Consider the following 19,644-nt stretch of genomic DNA (forward strand, 5'->3'; position numbering starts at 1 on the left):
CTGGCGTGCCGGGAACAGGGTAGTATGTTTTTTTTTTCCATCTTCCCCGGCTTTCTAGCAGAAATCTGTAGTTTGTGAACAACGCCTTTAAGATACATTACTTATAGCTTCCTCTCTGTGGACCTGAGCCTCCAAATAAAAAAGCGGAGTGTATTTCACACATAATATGTTTTAATTAAAATCAGACTTTGGCTGATGGCTGGTGTGCACAGCCAAAACAGAGTCAGACACACACCCAATAGCACAATGCAACAAACACACAGAAATGGTCTACACTGCAAAACAATATTAATAAGTAATGCAGGTGCACATTGCCATGTCCGCAATAACAATGTTTCTGAACTGGACATCCCCTTTAAGTGGCGGATGATAATACAAGCAATATGAGAGCGTGTCCTGCACTATTGTGTGAACAACAACATCTTACCATTACTGTTATTTGTATCAAATAATGATTGATTCTTATTTATTTCTTTTAAGTCGCAATAATCTAGAATATTCCTGTTAAACTTGTTGGATGCCACTTGGCTTGTATACAATCAACTCAGGGTAGAGTACAGGAAATGTTTTGGTGCAATAATAATGTTGCATATATGAAAGTTTTATCTGAATTGTATTACTAATGGGATGATTATATTGGAATACACTGTAAAATGCAACGATCATTGTATTAAATCTGTGCGCAATCTGTCACATCTGCCTGAATATTTACTTTACATACACAATCTGAATGATTGCCCTTCCAGACCATGAAGCCAATGTACACATATTACCCTACAGATGTCTGGACATGTAAGGAGCTTGAAGTATCTATGCAGCAGTTTCAGGAATGAAAAAAAAGTCACCACTCCTAACATCATTGTTTATTAATTCCTTCCCTTAGGACTGTGTTGTGTCATTCCACTATTATTCCTCCTAGTATAGGTGTTACTATTCATTGGTTTGAACAGTGTCAGAATATGTAGCGAAACATCCAAACTGGTGACACACTATTGCTGACTTTAAAAAAAATAAAATATTTAGGACTAAGAATTGAGAATCGATAATGTAGATCTAAGAAAAAACATGCTACAGAATTGTTACTTCACGGAGATTACAGTTACTACCTACCTAACACAGATATGCCAGGAGAGGCAGGACCTCTTTAAATATAATGTATAGAACATACACAGAAATGAGAAATTGCAATATATTCCAGATAGGGATGCATAATTTATTAATTTGATAAACATTGTGATTGTTATTTTCACTAGAATTGTTATCCTTGCTCCACACTCTGATAGATTTCATGAAGGTTTTTCCTTTCCTGCTGCAAACTATGATCCACACTTTCTTCACCGTTGTCTATTGTTGGGTGGTAGAGCGAGGAATTCTGCATCAAAAACATCTGACGATGTCTCCCTAAACCAGCTCACTAAACTTTTTTTTAATTTCACCAAGAAAAACTTTAAAATAGAGATTACATTTGAGAATTTCCCATAAGAAAAACTGAGATTTTACTTTTAGGCAAAAATCACTCAGCTCTATTTTCAGTTATATAAAATCAGACCAATAAATAACATAGAACCAAGGGGAGAAAAAGAGGAGATTGACATGAATAGATGGGGTTAAAATGTTATTGGATAAATATGAATTTTTATTAAAATATTTTACATTGAATTGAATATGTAGCTTATTTTAAGATTGTAATAATGTGAAGATCTAGGCAACCTGATCTCCTCACAAGACTTAAAAGTACACCTGTCTCTCTCCAGATATTTTATGTAATGCAAAAAAATGGACAGCACTCCAAAATGTGAATCAAATGGGAGATTTATTCCATAGCAATGGATCATTTGCCAAATCTTTAGGATTTGCACCCACCAGCCAAGTCAGGTTATTTTTTGGTGTTCTTCTGTACTCTGAATATGACTCTGCCCTACTTATCTGCAGGGCTGGGTCCTGGGGACAGCCTCCATTTAAAAGGGAATCTAGAAAAATCACTGGAGAACTGTCATGTCTCTTACTCCGCTAATTCTCTAACTGCAGCACCCAGTCAGATTGTGCTACTAGTCTGTAAAAATAGGTGCAAAAGTTACACAACTAGACAGTCACTGCCCAAATTTAGACAACCTTCATGCTACTGATGTTAATGTTACTCATGCAAAGCCTTGAAGCGCTGGAGTCATGTGTTCAAATCCCACCAGGAACAACATCTGCAAGGAGTTATGTTCTCACTGCGTGTGGCTTTCCACCCATTCTACAAAAAAGACATACTGATAGGGAAAAAAAGTACATTGTAATCCCTATATGGGGCTCACAATCTACACAAAAAACAAAACAAAAATGTTACTCATGGAACAAGTATCATTTCCATTGGCTACAGAAGGAACGCTACAGTGGGCTTTGTATATATAACATGTCTGACTTCACTGTGTGAATTGTCATTCTGCACACAAAATTTGGCAAGAATACTGGAATTACTTTGTATTCACATGTGGATGACCACCAGCCATGGTGCCACCGCACAAGATATATTCATTTGCTTGCTAGTTAATGGGACTGTTCTTTCATATCCTTCACTTCTTAGGACCTAAGATAGACAAGGACATGTCATCTGTTTTTAGCTTCTTTTTCCAGATATATATTAGTCAATTCCCCATATTATATTACAAAACAGATCCTAACTACTCACTAACTGAACACTGCTAAAGAAAATCTGTATTCACCATGAAGGCGTATAACTGCATGCAGAGGTTTCTCAGTCTATATGTCTGCTTTGTATTTAGGAGGCTCCACAAAGAAGGAAGCAGGGCTGTCAGCGACCGTACACACTTGTGAAAATGCCAATCCTATAAACATAATAATGATGAAAAGACAAAAGAATTCTTGGTCCTTAGAACTCACAATACATCAAACCTCCTAAATGGTTAAGATCATAGTAGAATGGTGTATGTGCATGTGTGTATACAATATATATCAGTATTAATTAGCATCAGTCTTATATAAATGACCTTTACATCTTTATTTTCTACATGTTTATGTACAATCCTCCATTACAAAGGTTGTACATCCAGAAGATTCTCAGTATTTCAAGTCCAACCAGTTCAGACGTCTGTAATTATGTCCATTGCCGCTAGAGGGCAGCAGTTGTATGGCGGTATCAGTATAGGGTACGGCTGACTACAGTGCACAGTCATGTCATTGCCTACGGGCACTGTGTTACTTGCCGTTTGGTTTCTTCACTTGCCCCTTTACTTCCTTCATCCCGGTTTTGAACTCCTTCACAAATGTTTCCGTCATCCTTCCCACTTTGCGGCTCATCTCCCCCAGATCTCGTGGAGTAGAAGTCACCTCGCGCTTCAGCTGCTGAACCGTGTCAGAGCGGAGCATGCGCTGTGCTGCATCCTTGCCCGTCAGCTGCGCCTTAGTGATAGCAAAAGCTGTGATCTGCGCGGCTCTGCGGATGGGCCGGGACTCGGAGAGCTTCTCTATCAGCTGCGGGTTGTTAAGTAAAGAGAACAGCAGCCGCCTGAGCACCATTTCCGTTTGACCTGAAGCACAGAGACACAACTAGTTACCCCTACTTAGACTGACCAGGGGCAGTCCAGTGTCTGCAGTATTTGCTCCACACTCACCTCCGTCCTTGTTCGCAACCAGCTGTTTGCCCGCACCAAAGATGGCGGAGGTTGTTTCCGCTTTGAACTCGGAAATGCTTCTTTACGGCGTCTTTTCTGATTGGTTCGTGAGTGTCGTTAAACTGGTATCACTTAGCGGCTGTGGTGCTTTGTTCGCTTCTGAGAGGAAGGTGTTGGTGCGATTCTCGGGGTGCAGACATGTTGAGTGCATTGAGGAGTGACTCGTATGTGGAGCTGAGCCAGTACCGGGACCAGCACTTTAAGGTAATGGCGGTGGCTGCTGTGTGTTATAGGAGGCGGCGGGGGAGGTTTATGGGACTGGGGCTGATAGTACCGGAAGTTCTGCTTATACAACGAGCAGGGCTGTGAACCTGATAGTCTCCATTTACCGTGCAGTGATCCAGTCTATTGTTCTCTGTTCTCTGACACCGGGAAGAATCACTATAGTGTCCTAGAATTGGGTGACTAGAGAAAGCCGAAACGTGTCCACTATATATCCCGCACATGTGTGACTGGTGTATGTAGCAGTGTTAGGAGGTGGAGACTTTAAGGGGTTTTGCCAAGTTGACAATGTTTCACATGACAGGTTATTTATTGGTTGGTGCCTGAGTTGTGGGAACCCTACAGACCATGACAATAGGGCCCTCACGCTCTCTGTATAGATCAGTATTCATGTAGGCACATAGCCACTCCATTCATCTCTATGGGACTAATGCTGGAGGCTTCGAACCCTTCTTGGTGGCTTCTTACAGTACCATAGTGGTGAGTCGAGTAGAAGGTTCACAGTGTAACCAGGACTCTATCCAAATGGAGGCATACGGGACACCAGTTCTTGAATTACTGTGTATAGGTGAGTTGTTGCCACAGTCCCTTTAAGGCTGGGATTATGTGGTGAATTAGCTGTATTAAAGATCAGGATATTGCCTTGGAATAACTGAAATAAATGGGGTTTCCACTGTGAGAACCACTCTGAGTCACAAAAAACCGTAGTCTGAGACAGCCTCAGAAATATTTCATCCCGTTACAGGATTCATGATCAAATATTCATTTGCAACCCATTATAAAGGCAATGTCTAGTCACATTAATTCACATACAACACTATAAAATAAAAAGTAAATAAAGCTTACCTTAAGGCTAAAGCTCCACATTGCCAAAACGCAGCTTTTTTTGCTGCAGTTTTTTGAGACAAAGCCAGGAGTGGATTGAGCAGAACATAGAAATATAAGGACTTTCTATATATTCCCCATTTCTTTTGTAGCCATTCTTGGCTTTGGCTCCAAAAACCGCAACAAAAAAAGCTGTATTTCTGCAACGTGGGGCCCCACGGGACGTAAACGCCGCAATTTGCCCGCAACAAAGACGCTGTGGGAAAAATCGTGGTGTTTTACATTGCATTTCATGCAAATCCCATGCCCAGTTTGCGGAAAAAAACACAGTGCGGACACACTGTGATTTTTCAAAACCGTTGTGGTTTTGAAAATCGCAGCATGTCAATTATATCTATGGAAACGCCAGCGGCTTTCCCATAGATATAATTGTAACAGAAAGTCCACGGAGGAAAACTCTGCGAACTTCCTGTTGAAATCGCTGCGGAAAAGAACCGCATGGGGCCTTAGCTTACGGTAAAGGAGTTTTTGGTACCCAGATTGATCTATTTTATACTGATGACCTATTCACAGGATGTATGCAGCTCCTAATGGCTGTAACACTACATAGTATTGCTTTTGGGAATTGCAGCACTGCTACTATTACTCCTCATCCTGTAGAAGCTTCCAAACCCAGAGGCTGCTGTAACAGCTAATCAGTTCGGGGTCCAAGTGATGGACCCCCAACAGATCCACATACTGATGACCTATCCTGTAGATAAATAATTGGTATAAAAAAACTCATATGGGACCAGAAAACCCCTTTTATAGTCCTCCACTGGTGTATGTTTACGTGGTTTCAGTGATGGCATGCTGACATGCTGGTCATTGAGATCACTTCTGCGGCTGGTGATTGTCAGCAGCTGTCACGTGGCATGCTGATACATCTTTGCTGAAGTTGGTTGTGCAGAGACTTGTGGAGAAACCTGGGAAGTATCGGTGTAGGAACAAAAGAGGATTGTTAAGAATATTACATACGTTATTTTATAGTGCAATAAGTTGTTTTGAAAAAGGGAAAAAAAAACTTGGCAAGCCTTCTGTGCCACTGAGGTGTCTTATAGTAGTAATGTGCTATAGACTCTGTAAGGTCATGTTTGAATTCACTAGAGGGCTGTTGCCTCCTCGCTATACCACCTGTGTAAGGGACAAGAAAACAGGAGAGAGCACCGCGCGGCACCTTGTGCATTACCCTTTTAAAGTGATTCCACAAAGTATTATTCAACATATAATCACCTTTAAGCGCTGTGAAGTGATCACAGCACTCAAATATCACTTCATAGACAAAATGGCTAGTAGCTGGCAGATCTTAACCGTGAAAACAAGAACTACGGTTGGTAAGCGCGGATCCTTTTATCCATTTGATACTTCTGTAGAAGTTGGTTGGATAGGTCCTTTTCTGTATAGTACCTGTGTAAGGGAAGCATACTGGTGGAGGCATGATCTGACGTCATGCAATGTGAACAGTAGCACTTTCTTACAGCTATTGGGGTCTTCATGACCTAACACTGCCAGACCTCACCAGCTTGTGATGCCTAACGTTGGACCAAACAGCACAAGTTCCCCTATGTGAAGTAATAAGATCATTTTAATTCCCCCAAATGGAAAACTTTGTTTGATTTTTGTTCTTTCCCTCAGGGTAACAGAGATGATCAAGAGAAACTTCTGAAACAGAGCTGCACTTTGTATGTTGGAAATCTGTCATTTTATACTACAGAAGAGCAGATCCATGAATTATTCAGTAAAAGTGGAGACGTGAAGAAAATTGTAATGGGCCTTGATAAGGTGAAGAAGACGGCTTGTGGCTTCTGCTTTGTAGAGTATCCTTTGAGTGATAAGGTTTAAAGGGATTCTACCACTAAATCGCTTTTTGCTTTAGAAAGGCTATTCATCTCTTACCTTTAGACGTGGTCTCCAGCGCCGTTCCTTAGAAATACCGGTTTTAAACTGTGATGGGGCGTCCCCACTGCTGCCAGAGGGCTCTCTCCAGCGACGCCTCCATCTTCAGCATTTTTGGGAGGCCGCTCTTGCAGTTCAATACAGCTGCGTACTGCGCAGGTGTCGGAAGTTGGACCGAGACGGAAGACAGAAGAGGCAGGGTTGCAGCTGAAGATGGAGGTGTCGCTGGAGAGAGCTCTCTGGCAGCAGTGGGGAGCCCCCCCCCCCCCCCATTGCTGCGGAGAACTCATTTTCAAACCAGTATTTCTAAGGAACGGCGCCGTGGAGACCACGTCTAAAGATAAGAGACAAATAGCCTTTCTAAAGGCTATTCTGACGTCTAAAGCAAAAAAAAAAGTGATTTAGTGGTAGAATCCCTTTAAGTTGAGAAACGTTCATCTAGTTGGGTCACAGAGGACAGCTCTGTACAATGAGTAGTGGATGTGTTGGGGCACTGCCCCTGGCTCTTATTTATTGGAGTTTAAGGAGATGTACTATTTCTGTAAACACAAAATTTCTTAAAATTGTAAAAAGGGGTACACTCTAAAATGTTTAGTGGCAGCTTTACCTCTAGCAGACACTTTTTTTTTTTTTTTTTTTTTTTTTTTTTAATCTCTTAAGGGCATGGCCTAAAAACACCTTAAAGACCAGGCCCCGTTTTTTGAAAACTGGAATGTGGTAATAACTTTGGCACACTATCTTACTTAGTGATTTTGATTATTTACCCATCCCCAAAAACTGATTAAGCAGCCTTTGTATATTTTACCTGTATATTTTACTTGTCTCTTTAATGACCATTTCTCCAAATCTCTGAAGATTATAAAACCCTAACTCTGTACTCAGATACTACACCAGAGCAGATTCTGAGAACGCAATGAGATTTATTAATGGTACTCGTTTAGATGATAGAATCATCCGAACAGACTGGGATGCAGGTTTTAAAGAAGGCAGACAATATGGACGTGGGAAATCAGGTGGTCAGGTAAGATTACAGTTCATTTAAAGAGGATCTTTCAGCACCTTACCCAAGTTCAATTCTTTAATGGGCTCAATTCCACTGAAACTGGTACAGTTGGAGGTTTTCTTTAGCTCTAGTTCCGAACAGTCTGTGCGGGTTCTTTTGGCACATAACTTATCATCTACAATCAAATGGGTAGTCTATGGCAGGACCAGACATGGGGACATTACAGAGGCAGACCGTGTTGGGGAGCTCAATATTGTCTCCTCTCTTGTTCCAGACCGCCCACCTGACAGTAGAGAGGAGCCTTATTAGAATCCTGGGTGCTGAAACTGACAGAAGTAACTGTATAGGAACAGTGAGAACTAGATTAAAAAAAAATCCCTGTGCAGCAGCACCTGTTTAAAGGATGCAAAGAACTGGAGGTGATGAAAGGTCCTCTTTAAACTCTTGAGAATATGGCCTTAAAAAGCACCCTATTTTTCAAATCTGGCATGTATGCGAATAACTTAGTGATTTTGAGATTGCTTTTTCATAACCTATTGTACTTCATGTTAGTGGTAAGCTTTGGTCGATGTTAGCATTTCATTATGTAAAAATATGAAATGTTGTGAAAACTTGGAAATGCTGATTTTTATTTTGTAATTTTCCAAATTTACAAAGTTTCATAAACCCGTTATTAAGAGACTGCTTTAGTTCTGAATGGGATTTTAAAGGCTATGTTATAAATCGCACCATTCTAAAAACTGCACCTCTCAAATACTTCAAAAGAGGATTTGGGAAGTTTCAGCATTTCAGGAGTATTACAACAAAATGAAGATGAAATACATTTAATACCTTTTTTTTTTTTTTTACTACTCAGTTATCCGTAAAGTTTACACATTCACAAGAGGTTAAAGGAGAAAATGCATCTCAGGCCCGGTTCACATCTGCGTTTGGGATTCTGTTCATGGAGTCTGCTTTAGGATGTTAAAATTACGTATTTCTGGAAAAATTGCAATTTTCCCTTGTAGTTAACTGCGCATTCTTTTCTGGAAAATTAATTAATGCAACACTTAGGGAGGTAGAAATGCTCAACGCACCTCTAAGGCTAAGGCCCCATGGGCCAGTACCACCACGCTAAAGCACTGCATGAACGCGTTGCAGTTCTTCCCGCAGCGCTTTGAACAGAAAGTTCATGGAGTTTTCCTCTGCGGACTTTCTGTTACAATTATATCTATGGGAAAGCCGCCGGCGTTTCTGTAGATATAATTGACATGCTGCGATTTTCAAAACCGCAACTGTTCCTTTTTGTGCCCTGCTGTAGGCCCATATGCCAAATTCCCCCCCCCTCCGGGTATAACAATATCCTATGTGGTATAAACTGCTGTTTTTTGCAAACTGGGGTCAGAGAGGCAAATGTATAATTTTTTTTTTTTTTTTTTCCCCGCTATTAGGTTAGAGATGAATATCGCCAGGATTATGATGCAGGAAGAGGTGGTTATGGTAAAGTCGTACAGACATTCTGAAAAAGTGAAGATCTTTCCCGCACCTACAACAGTTTGGAGTTTTGGATTTTTAACATTTCTATGACAATGTTTGTTGTCGTTGTCCTTTGTTATGTAAAGGAACATGCAACTATTTTCTGTCTGCTAATACTATTTTGTTTGTTCTCATATGGGTCGTATATTACTACTCACATTTTTAATAAACTGTAAAAAGTTGCTCAATACTTTTTTTTTTTTTTTTTAAATTTCCAACTGAAATTGTCCTTTTTATTTCAGTGCTAAAAATTCTTAAATATTTACTTAGGAAACAGCTTTTAGTAAGTGGATTGATCACTTGTGGTGATTCTCAATATAGAGTTACACATCCTGCTGTCTGTGATGCCATTCTCCATGGCTTGACCTTCTGGTGAGAAGGCTTGCATTGTCATCTTTCTAAAGTCCTGATTAGGGGAGAGTCTCATGTCCAGGTATCGGACACAGAGTGTTTGTGTGTTCCAGGTATCGGACACTTATATTATATACTTTCAATCCTATCCTACTAATATTATAAAGTGTTTGTTACTCAATCACACAAAACCAGCTGAATGGATTTGGATGAAATTTGCCACATAGTTTGTAACATCGATTAACAAACAGGCTAATTTTTATCCTGGTAAATGACATGGCTTCATGACTTATGAATTTATGCTCATATACTTTTTATATACTTTATATTAAACTACTCTTGCCTGCAGCTTTATCTCAGCTAATTGGAGATTGCTGATAAACCCAGGTCTGTTATCTCTGTCTATTAAAACACACAGAGTGTAAGTCATTGTGTACAAGTATTTGTATATTATCTGCTCTAGTTCTTACACTCAGATGTGAAAACCACCTTTAATCCGGGAAAAAGAAAATCTACCGTATATACTCGATTATAAGCCGAGTTTTTCAGCACAGTTTTTGTGCTGAAAAAGTGCTCCTCGGCTTATATTCGGGTCATTACGGTAATTTTCTGCTAGCAGGCCAGGATAGCAGACCCCGCTCCCCCCACCACTCCATCACACGCTGGGTGACGTGGCTAGCAGGAGAGCGGCGATGCTTTGGGCCCCGGCACCCGCCCCGTCTGGATGCCGGGTCCGGATGCCGGGTATGTAAGTGTAATGGTGCCGCTCTGCAGAGCGGTCGCCATAGAAACCGCCACCTCAGCTGTAATGCTTACAACAGAGATGCTGAAGCTTATGCCTGCGATCTCTGATTGTAGGCATAAGCTTTGGAATCTCCGCTGTAAGCGTTACAGTGGAGGTGCCCTCCGGAAATGTCCTCCCCCCTTAGGCCTGCCCCATACCTTTAAAGATGCAGGCCGGCTCCTGCGCAGCGAGCTCGCAGTAGCCGACCTGTTCCGACGACAGCTGGGAGCCTAATGAAGGCTCCCAGGCCTGTCATCGCTATATTACTATTACGGCTGGTCTATGATCAGCCGTAATAGTAATGTAGAGAATCTCCCATAGACGGCAATACACTTGTATTGCCATCTATGGGACTTGCAATCAAATGACTGCAGGTTCAAATCCCCCAGGGGGGGCTAAAAAAAATTGTAAAAAAAAAAAGTTTAATATATATATATATATATATATATATATATAATAAAAAATTAAATAAATAAAAGTTCTAAATCACTCCTTTCCCTATAATTCATATAAAGGCGGGTTCACACCAGCACCTGATCTCAGTTATGCAGGTTTCCGTTTTCTGTCGGGAGAGGACAGAAACAGACATTCAGTGTCTGGTGAGCGTCTTCTGCTGCCCATGGCGAAACCGTTATGCATAACGGAGATTGGGCGCTAGTGTGAACCTGCCCTCAAAGTAAAAAATGACTGTGACACACATACACATTAGATATCCCTGTGTCTGAAAGTGCCCGGTCTACTGACTATAGGGATCTGCAGTGCTCCTATTCCGTCGGGAAGGGGTTAATAGGAGCACTGCAGATATGCTATATTCAGCCAGGCTGAATTCCAACTGGGGGTAAAAAACCCAGTCCTCAAGCTCAGGGAAGGGGCGGACAGACAACCAAAACACCCCCTCCCCTTCCCCAGTATCTACTGCACCCAAGAACTCGGCCATTTTAATTTTTTAAATTTTCCAGCAGCTGCTGCATTTCCCCCCTAGGCTTATACTCGAGTCAATAAGTTTTCCCAGTTTTTTGTGGTAAAATTAGGGGGGTCGGCTTATATTCGGGTCGGCTTATACTCGAGTATATACGGTAATTTGTTGCAAAATTCTCAAAAAAACGATGGCTATCAAGGTAGTCAGAAGTCTGCAAAGTTCTCCTCAAGCGAAGGTGAGGAGGATTTTTTTTTAATGTAGAGCTCACAATGTACATTTTTCCCTATCATCAGTATGTCTTTTTTTTTTTGAATATGGGATGGAAATCCATGCTGACATGGGGAGAACATACAAACTCCTTTGAACACCAGGACTCCAGCGCTGCAAGGCTGCAGTGCTAACCACTGAGCCACCGTGTGGCCCCAGCTGAGGAGGATTGAGCAAGCTAGGTGTCAAGCAGCTCTTAGAGTAGCCGAAGCAAGCGCATCATTGGCACCAACATCACACTCATTATATGGCGTCCCAGCGAGCTGCTGAGATGCCGGAACAATCACAGGCACGGCACGAGGAACAAGTTCAGCAGTAGGACAGCTTGAGAGCTGCCGAAACGTCACAGCAGGGTAGGAACTAACCTGGTGTCAAAAGTTTGGCTTCTTGTTTCTCTCAGAATCCTTGATGTTCTTACGTCCAGGTCCTCTGTTCTGGAATCTGGATCCCCTTTGAAATCTGGATCAGGGATGACAAAATCTCTGAGAACTTCTACCCCTTCTGGATTGCTTGGTTTTACCATTGAAGGATTGTGGAAGAGACTTCCACTTTTTGTCTACTAATCCTTCGATAATATTATCTAATTCCCAAAGAGTTTACCTGGTTCAAAGGGTAGAGCACAGATATTATACTTAGAGGTGTTATCTCTCCAAGGTTTCACAGCCAATTTAACCTGCTGAAAAGAGACTTCAGAAATGAAGTCAGCCACCAGAGATAGATTTCATAGATGATAACTCATCTCTTGAGACTCCAGAGTCAATGTCCCTTTTGAAGCTCAAGAAGATCCGTTTGGAGGACACTGACTTGGTACCACCACTGAGGTGGACCCCAGTTGCTGAACTGGTTGTCCATAATCTGATAAAGTGTCTTGAACTGTCTTGAGAGCATGAAGGCTCACAGGGTATCTACTTCAAAGGCTCTAGCCACCCAAATGGACTTGAGCAACTTTTGAATCATCTCTACAGAGAAGATGGGCATGCCAGGCCCCTCCACATCATCACCAGAAAACGACAGTCTCATTCAAGAGACAAAACTCATTGTCGGAAACCATGACAGACCTAGACAATCTGGGTTTCTTGGAAATCTGGGAGATGAATTCTTTAAAGGGGCTCTATCAGCAAAATCATGCTGATAGAGCCCCACAAATGCGTGCATAGCCTTTACAAAGGCTATTCAGGCACCGTAAATGTTAAATTAAACTACCCCCCCCCCCCCCCCCCCGTTTTAAAATAATAACTTATATAAGAATGTGATTTACTTACGGAACGTGCACGCTGGGCGGGCATTCAGGGCGTGTCTTCATCTTCTTCCCCGCCTCTTCTTCCTCTGACGTCTTCGGGTCCCGTCCTCCTCCGGCGCTTGCTCGCGGACACTGATAAAAAAAAATATAGCCCGGGCGCATGAGCAGTAGCCGTAGTAGAAGCCGCGTGCTACTACGCATGCGCCCGGGCTATTTTTTTTTTTATCAGTGTCCGCGAGCAAGCGCTGGAGGAGGACGGGACCCGAAGACGTCAGAGGAAGAAGAGGCGGGGAAGAAGAAGACGGCGCACCCTGAATGCCCACCCAGGGTGCACGTTCCGTAAGTAGAGAACATTCTTATATAAGTTATTATTTTAAAAAGGGGGGTAGTTTAATATAACTTTTACAGTGCCTGAATAGCCTTTTTAAAGGCTATGCACGCATATGTGGGGCTCTATCAGCATGATTTTGCTGATAGAGCCCCTTTAATCTCCTCTGTAGACCCCTCCACATACTCCTTTACCCAAACCACTATATTTGGAAAGGGAGGGGTTCTTCAGAGAGAGTACTGCGACACTGTTGACAGTGATTATAATCATATCCAACAGGAAGAGGGATGTCACATTCTCTCCAGGATGTTTTGTTGTTTTTTTTTTTAGAGTAAGGGGGCGTTCACACTACCGTCGGTGTCCGACATGTAGTGTCCGCTCCTAGTGTCCGCTCAAAATCTGTCACGGACACTAGGAGCGGACACTAGATGTGTCCGTGACACCCGTCATTCACTTGAATGGGCATCGGGTGCGTTCTTTTGCACTCCGTGCCCGTCCTTCCCTGTCCCTGCATGCAGGGTTCCTCTGTCCGCTTGAGAAGTCGGACATCTTCTCTTGCGGACAGGGAAGGACGGGCACGGAGTGCAAAAGAACGCACCCGATGCCCATTCAAGTGAATGACAGGTGTCACGGACACATCTAGTGTCCGCTCCTAGTGTCCGTGACAGATTTTGAGCGGACACTAGGAGCGGACACTACATGTCGGACACCGACAGTAGTGTGAACGCTCCCTAAGCCTTTCTCCTAAACAAATCGCCACCACCAATAGAAAAGGACATCTAGGGGGAAAAAAAAAACATTTTAATTTTTTTTCTCCACAAGGTATAGGCAAAAAACTTAATAGAAAGGTGTAGAAATTTGCTAATGCAAACGGTAGAGGGCTCTCAGTTCCAACAGATAACCACCGGAACTAAGAGGCAGATGCTCAGAACTGAAGATGATTTGTGATTTATTCAGGACAAAAAGGGAGAAACAATCCCACTCTCAAGAGATAAACTAAAGTAGACTGAAAAAATAAAACAGGAGAGATAGGTTTGATTAAAAACGTAAGCGATCAACAAGATACATTATGCTGTGGCAGCCTAGTGATGCCAGCTCTGCCAGAAGCTGGCTCAATATCCAGAGCCTGACAAGGCGGAGGAACCTCAGCGGCCCCAAAAGTGAGAGACGGGGATACTGACGTCATGCATAATTACGTCAGAAGACTCCATCATACACAAGGACATTGAAGACTGGAACCCTGTAAACTCCTGAGTAACACAGTAGACAGATGAGCGTTACCAAATAACAACAAGGCTTAAGAAAAGCCTGAAAATAAGAACAAAATGGAGGGAAGGAAAAAAAAGTTAAGATAAGTAAAAAGAAGAAGTCAAGAGACCAGCATCTGTCCCACCAAACAGGGCAGAAAAAAAAAAACCGTGGTGGTGGTGGGGGGTCTCTTTTGCCCTCTTATAGGGTGGGAAAGTTAATTAGTTTAATTAAATTACATTTTCCATCTGTTCTGCCAACACACAGGGGCAGAAATACCCCATCATTGTGCTGCTGGTAGGCCCCGTGACTAAATCAGAAAATCCCATTATCTAGAACAGGGGTAGGGAACCTTCGGCTCTCCAGCTACTGTGAAACTACAACTCCCATCATGCTCCATTCACTTCCATGGGAGTTCCAAGAACAGCAGAGCAAGTATGCATGCTGGGAGTTGTAGTTTTGCAACAGCTGGAGAGCCGTACGTTCCCTACCCCTGATCTAGAAGTACACAGCTATATTTTCCTAAAAGAATACCTCGTATAACTGGTGTAAAAGACCAGCAGACATTTGTTTTAACGGTGGTTAAAATAATGCAAATCCAACATACGTTAAAAGGGAGACTGTCACAAATAAATTCAATATCAAACTAGAAAAATTGCTTTTTACAGGATATTGTTGTAGCTGTAGACAGTCCAACAGATACTCTATTTACTTGAAAAATAAATTAGCAATATGGAACTGGAAATCAAGTGCAATGGGGGGGGGGGGGGGTGAAAAACATGGATATTTCTACCATATTGCAAACAACCATTCATGGTACTCTCATGGCCGATTATCTGCTGAAGTGGATGGGATTGATTATTTATGCAGACAAAAATGAAATGTGTATGGCCAGTGTTTGTGGCATTTCTCCTGAACATTTTTGGTGAACGGTGAAATATCTTTATACCGTGTTAGCCAGTGGATATGAAATATAAAAACATTTTTTTGAGGAGTCTTCAGTAGTTGATACCTTTTTAATGGCTAACTAAAAATGATGACATATTGCGAGCTTTTGGGACTACTAAAAAGGTCCCTTCATCAGGCTGATGAAGGGACCTTTTTAGCAGTCCCGAAAGCTCGCAATATGTCATCATTTTTAGTTAGCCATTAAAAAGGTATCAACTACTGAAGACTCCTCAAAAAAAAAAATTATTTCAAGGGGAATGGTATCACAGTTCTAGGAAAGGATACTCCTAAACTATTATTTCACATAAAATATACTTTATGAAGTCATGGCAGGAGCCCAATCATGTATAACTAGTTTGCCAAAATTACCTTATGACGGCTCCCAGGCTTGTCATAGCAATATAGCTATAGAGACTGGTGTATGATCAGCCTCAATAGCTATGCAGCGAATATCCCACAGTTGTATTGCAGCCTATGAGACTTTCAAATCAAATGACTGCAGATTCAAAAATAAAAACATAAGCATTCAAATGACCCCCCCCTTTCCCCAGAATACATATAAAAGTAATATATTACCATGTGAAATACTTACACATTAGGTATCCTTGTGTTCAATGATGCCTGGCCTACAAACTCAAAAGTATTTTTCCCATACTGGTAAATGCCGTAGTGGAGGAAAAGAAAAAAAAATAATTTCAAACGTGCCAAACCACCATTTTTCCTTTGTTTCACCTCCGATAAAAATTTTTATAAAAAAATGATCAAAGCAATAGACTTCCCCCAAAATGGTATAAATAAAAACTGCACCCCACTACGCCCACAAAAACTAAAAAAAAACTCCACAGCCTATGCATTCCTGTACATGGAAAGTTAAAGGTGTCAGAATATGACGACTTTTAGAAAAAATGTTTTGCGAAGTTTTACATTTTTGTTAAGGGATTAAAATGTAAATAAAACTATATAAATTTGGTATCCCTGGAATCGTGTCGAAACGTAGAATACAGGCGACGTCATTTTGGCTTCAGAGTGAACACTGCAAAAATGAAGCTCCTAAGAAAGTTGCACAAATGGACTTTTTCTTCAAATCCACCCCATTCTGAATTTTTCCCCAGCGTCCCAGTACATTATACAGAATAATTAATGGTAGCATCCTGAAGAAAAATTTGTCCCACAAATATTAAGCCTTTACATGGCTCTGGGAGCAGAAAAATAACTGATAGTTATGGGGGTGGTGGGAAGTCAAAAACAAAAGGTGAAAAATGTCAGGAAGGGGTTAATGTTCATATTAACACCGCAAGATTCTGAACATTCCAAGTTTCCCAATTCTACTTTCCTCGACATCTGCTGTACTAGTATGGCCAGGTGTTTAAAGATGGCGGCCACTCGGGAGCCAGATGACCGCCATAGCCGCTGGGTGTCTGCTGTTTTATACAGCAGACACATGGCATTAATGCCTATGATCGGTGCAAACACTGATCACAGGCATTAACCCCTCTGGCGCCGGTCAAATCTGACCAGGGCGCCATTTTCCTGGGTATCACTGGCACGCTCCGGGGGCCGGCATTCTGTTGTCATGACAGCCGGGAGCCTTGTGAAGGCTCCCAGGTCTGTCATTCAATAGATTCTATTCCAGGTTACTCTATGTAGCCTGCAATAGAACTCCTTTTTTTTTTTTAATTATTATTGTAATGCATTGCATTAGTGACCAGACCCCCTGGGGTTCAAGACCCCTAGGGAGTCGAATAAATGCATTAAAAAAAAAAAAAAAAAAAAAAAACACCCCCTCTTTCCATAGAACACATATAAAAGAACTTAAATACTGTAAAACACATACACATTAGGTATCCCAGTGTCTAAAAACACCAGTCTACAAATCTACAATAATATTTTTCCAGTATGATAAAAGCCATAGCGGGGGAAAAAAAAAAAGGCAAAAGTGACAAACCACCATTTTTTTCCACTGTTTTGCCTCCGGTAAAAATTTGAAGAAAAAGTGACAAAAGCTATAACATTTCTCCAAAATGGTCCCGCAAAAAAAAACAAAAAAAAAAAAACCAGATGCTCCCGTTCCCATACACAGAACTAGTATAGATAGTTACAGATGTCAGAATATGGCAGCTTGAAAAAAAAAATAAAAATTTGGTGCAGTTTTGGATTTCTGTTTAGGGGTTAAAATGTTAATAAAACCAAATAATTTGGTATCCCGGGAATTGTACCAAAACATAGAATACAGGTGACATGTCATTTTGGCTGCACAGTGAACGCTGTAAAAAAAGATCCCTGTAAGAAAGTCGCACAAATGCATTTTTTTCTTCAAATCCCCCCCATTTAGAATTTTTTCCCAGTTTCCCAATACATTATACAGAATAAATAATGGTAGCATCATGAAGAGAAATTGGTCCCTCAAGCATTAAGCCCTCATATGGCTCAGATCAGGAAAAGAAAAAAAAAAGCTATGGGGTTTGAGAGAGGGGGGGGGGGGAGTAAAAAAATAAAGTCGAAAAATGCCTGGGGCGGGAAGTGGTTAGTTGAAGTTTAGATCAGCAAAACCAGAGAGGCTGATTCCCGATGACAAAACTATATTCTACTTCACAAACATATTTGTAATTTCTGTGTACGCAGGATATACCTTGTGATAAATCTAGTACGGGATTCAAACTTCAAGCACATTTACCAGCTTTAAGTGAGTCTGTCAGCACCAAAACAAAATTAAACCAGTCCCAGTACTGTTATAGTGCTCAGAGCCGTGAGTACAGTGCTATAATTCATTTGTGGAATGGCTGCTTGTTATTGATGAAAAGCTGCTTTTTATTCCTATGCAAATCGGCAAAGAGGGCACTGGATGTGTGTTCTCGGACCGCTGAGTAATCGCAGCAAAAGCTTCCTCTTGCACAAGACTGCTCAGCAACATTGACTTATTTGGAGCTCTCCCACTGCCTCCCCTCCTGGGCAAGAGGGACTGGAGAGGGCCAAAGAAAAGCACCGGTTGCCTGAAAGGGGACCCAAAATGAAGGAGACGTTAGAGATGGTGGAATGGCGGCTGGAATGCAGGATGCCGCGGCGGAGAAATAGGGGGGAGAAATTGGCAGCCCCAGGCAGCGGTGTAATGCTACTCAGAAACCCCCAGGATGCTGGGAGAAGTGGAGAATGCCCTTCAGGGTTCTGTGGAGGCGGGCAGGCCGACACTACACTAAAACTGACTAACATTGTATTTGTAGAGACATTATAGCCCAGAATACGGAGCCAACATCTTTAGCTATTTTTAGTGTCAACCTCCTAGTGGCCAAGTCTATAACTCCATGGTGCTGTGTCCCCTAATGAAATATGCAAGAAAGCAGTAAGCGGTCACTCTACAAACAAATTATAGCACTATGCTCACAGCACTAAAAGATATAATGGCAGCATATGACAGCTTCCTCATGTCCGTACTACTACAAGTCAAACTGGCAATTGTGCATTTTGGTAACTAAATGAGATGAGCGAGTAGTGAAATATTCGAGATTCGTTTCAAGTAGAGCCTCAATATTCGATTACTCGATCGAATGCCATTATAGTCTATGGGGAAAAAATGCTCGTTTCAGGGGAAACCACTATTCGACTAAAGTAGAATCACTAAGTCCAGGAGTAGCAGGAGGAGAGGGTTTAGGAGGAGTGCTGTGCAGTTAAAGCGCACAGACCCCATAGACTGTAATGGTCCGTGTGCTTGCAGCGCACTGCCCGCACAAATGATTCGTGCAGGCAGTTTGCGGCAAGCACATGGACCCCATTATAGTCTATGGGGTCCATGCGCTTTAACTGCACAGCGCTTGAAGTTGCACTGATATTCCATCCGGGGGGGTCCTCCTGCGGACTCCTTCCGGACGGAAGACAAGCGCTAATGTGAACCGGCCCTTACTCATCCTGCAGAACCAGCATTGATTGGCCAAATGCTATACACTGTATAGCATTTGGCCAAACGCTGGTTCTGCAGCAGGTTCGTCTTTGCTTGTCGGGAGATCTGGCAGCTTGCGGTTATACAGGAGCTGATTTTCTCCATAGGAATGCATTGACCAGCGTTGATTGGCCGAATGCTATACAGTGTACAGCATTCAGCCAATCAACTCTGGTTCTGCCGGAGGCTCGTCTGTGACGAGGCAGAGTCTAAGATCGGACCACAATGGTTTGATCTTAGACTCCGCCTCCTCACAGACGAGCCTCCGGCAGAACCAGCGTTAATTGGCTGAATGCTGTACACCGGCTAATCAGCGCTGGTCAATGCATTCCTGTGAGAAAAAGTCAGCTCCCGCATAACTGCAAGCTGCCAGCTCTCCAGACTAGCAGAGACGAGCCTGCTGCAGAACCAGTGTTGATTTGCTGAAGGCTATACACTGTATAGCATTCGG

At 42.1% G+C, this 19,644-nt stretch overlaps 1 protein-coding gene across 1 annotated transcript; it reads left to right on the forward strand.

Annotated features, from left to right (window-relative positions):
* The first annotated feature begins 3,677 nt into the window (after positions 1–3,677).
* NCBP2 (nuclear cap binding protein subunit 2) lies at positions 3,678–9,367 on the forward strand. Its single transcript, XM_075268587.1, has 4 exons — positions 3,678–3,881; positions 6,399–6,580; positions 7,542–7,680; positions 9,093–9,367. The coding sequence occupies exons 1-4, from the start codon at positions 3,816–3,818 to the stop codon at positions 9,162–9,164; spliced, it is 459 nt and encodes a 152-aa protein (XP_075124688.1). The 5' UTR covers positions 3,678–3,815; the 3' UTR covers positions 9,165–9,367.
* Positions 9,368–19,644: the final 10,277 nt, after the last annotated feature.

Source organism: Leptodactylus fuscus, chromosome 3 (assembly GCF_031893055.1).
Source record: "Leptodactylus fuscus isolate aLepFus1 chromosome 3, aLepFus1.hap2, whole genome shotgun sequence".
In the NCBI taxonomy this organism is placed as follows: Eukaryota; Metazoa; Chordata; class Amphibia; order Anura; family Leptodactylidae; genus Leptodactylus; species Leptodactylus fuscus.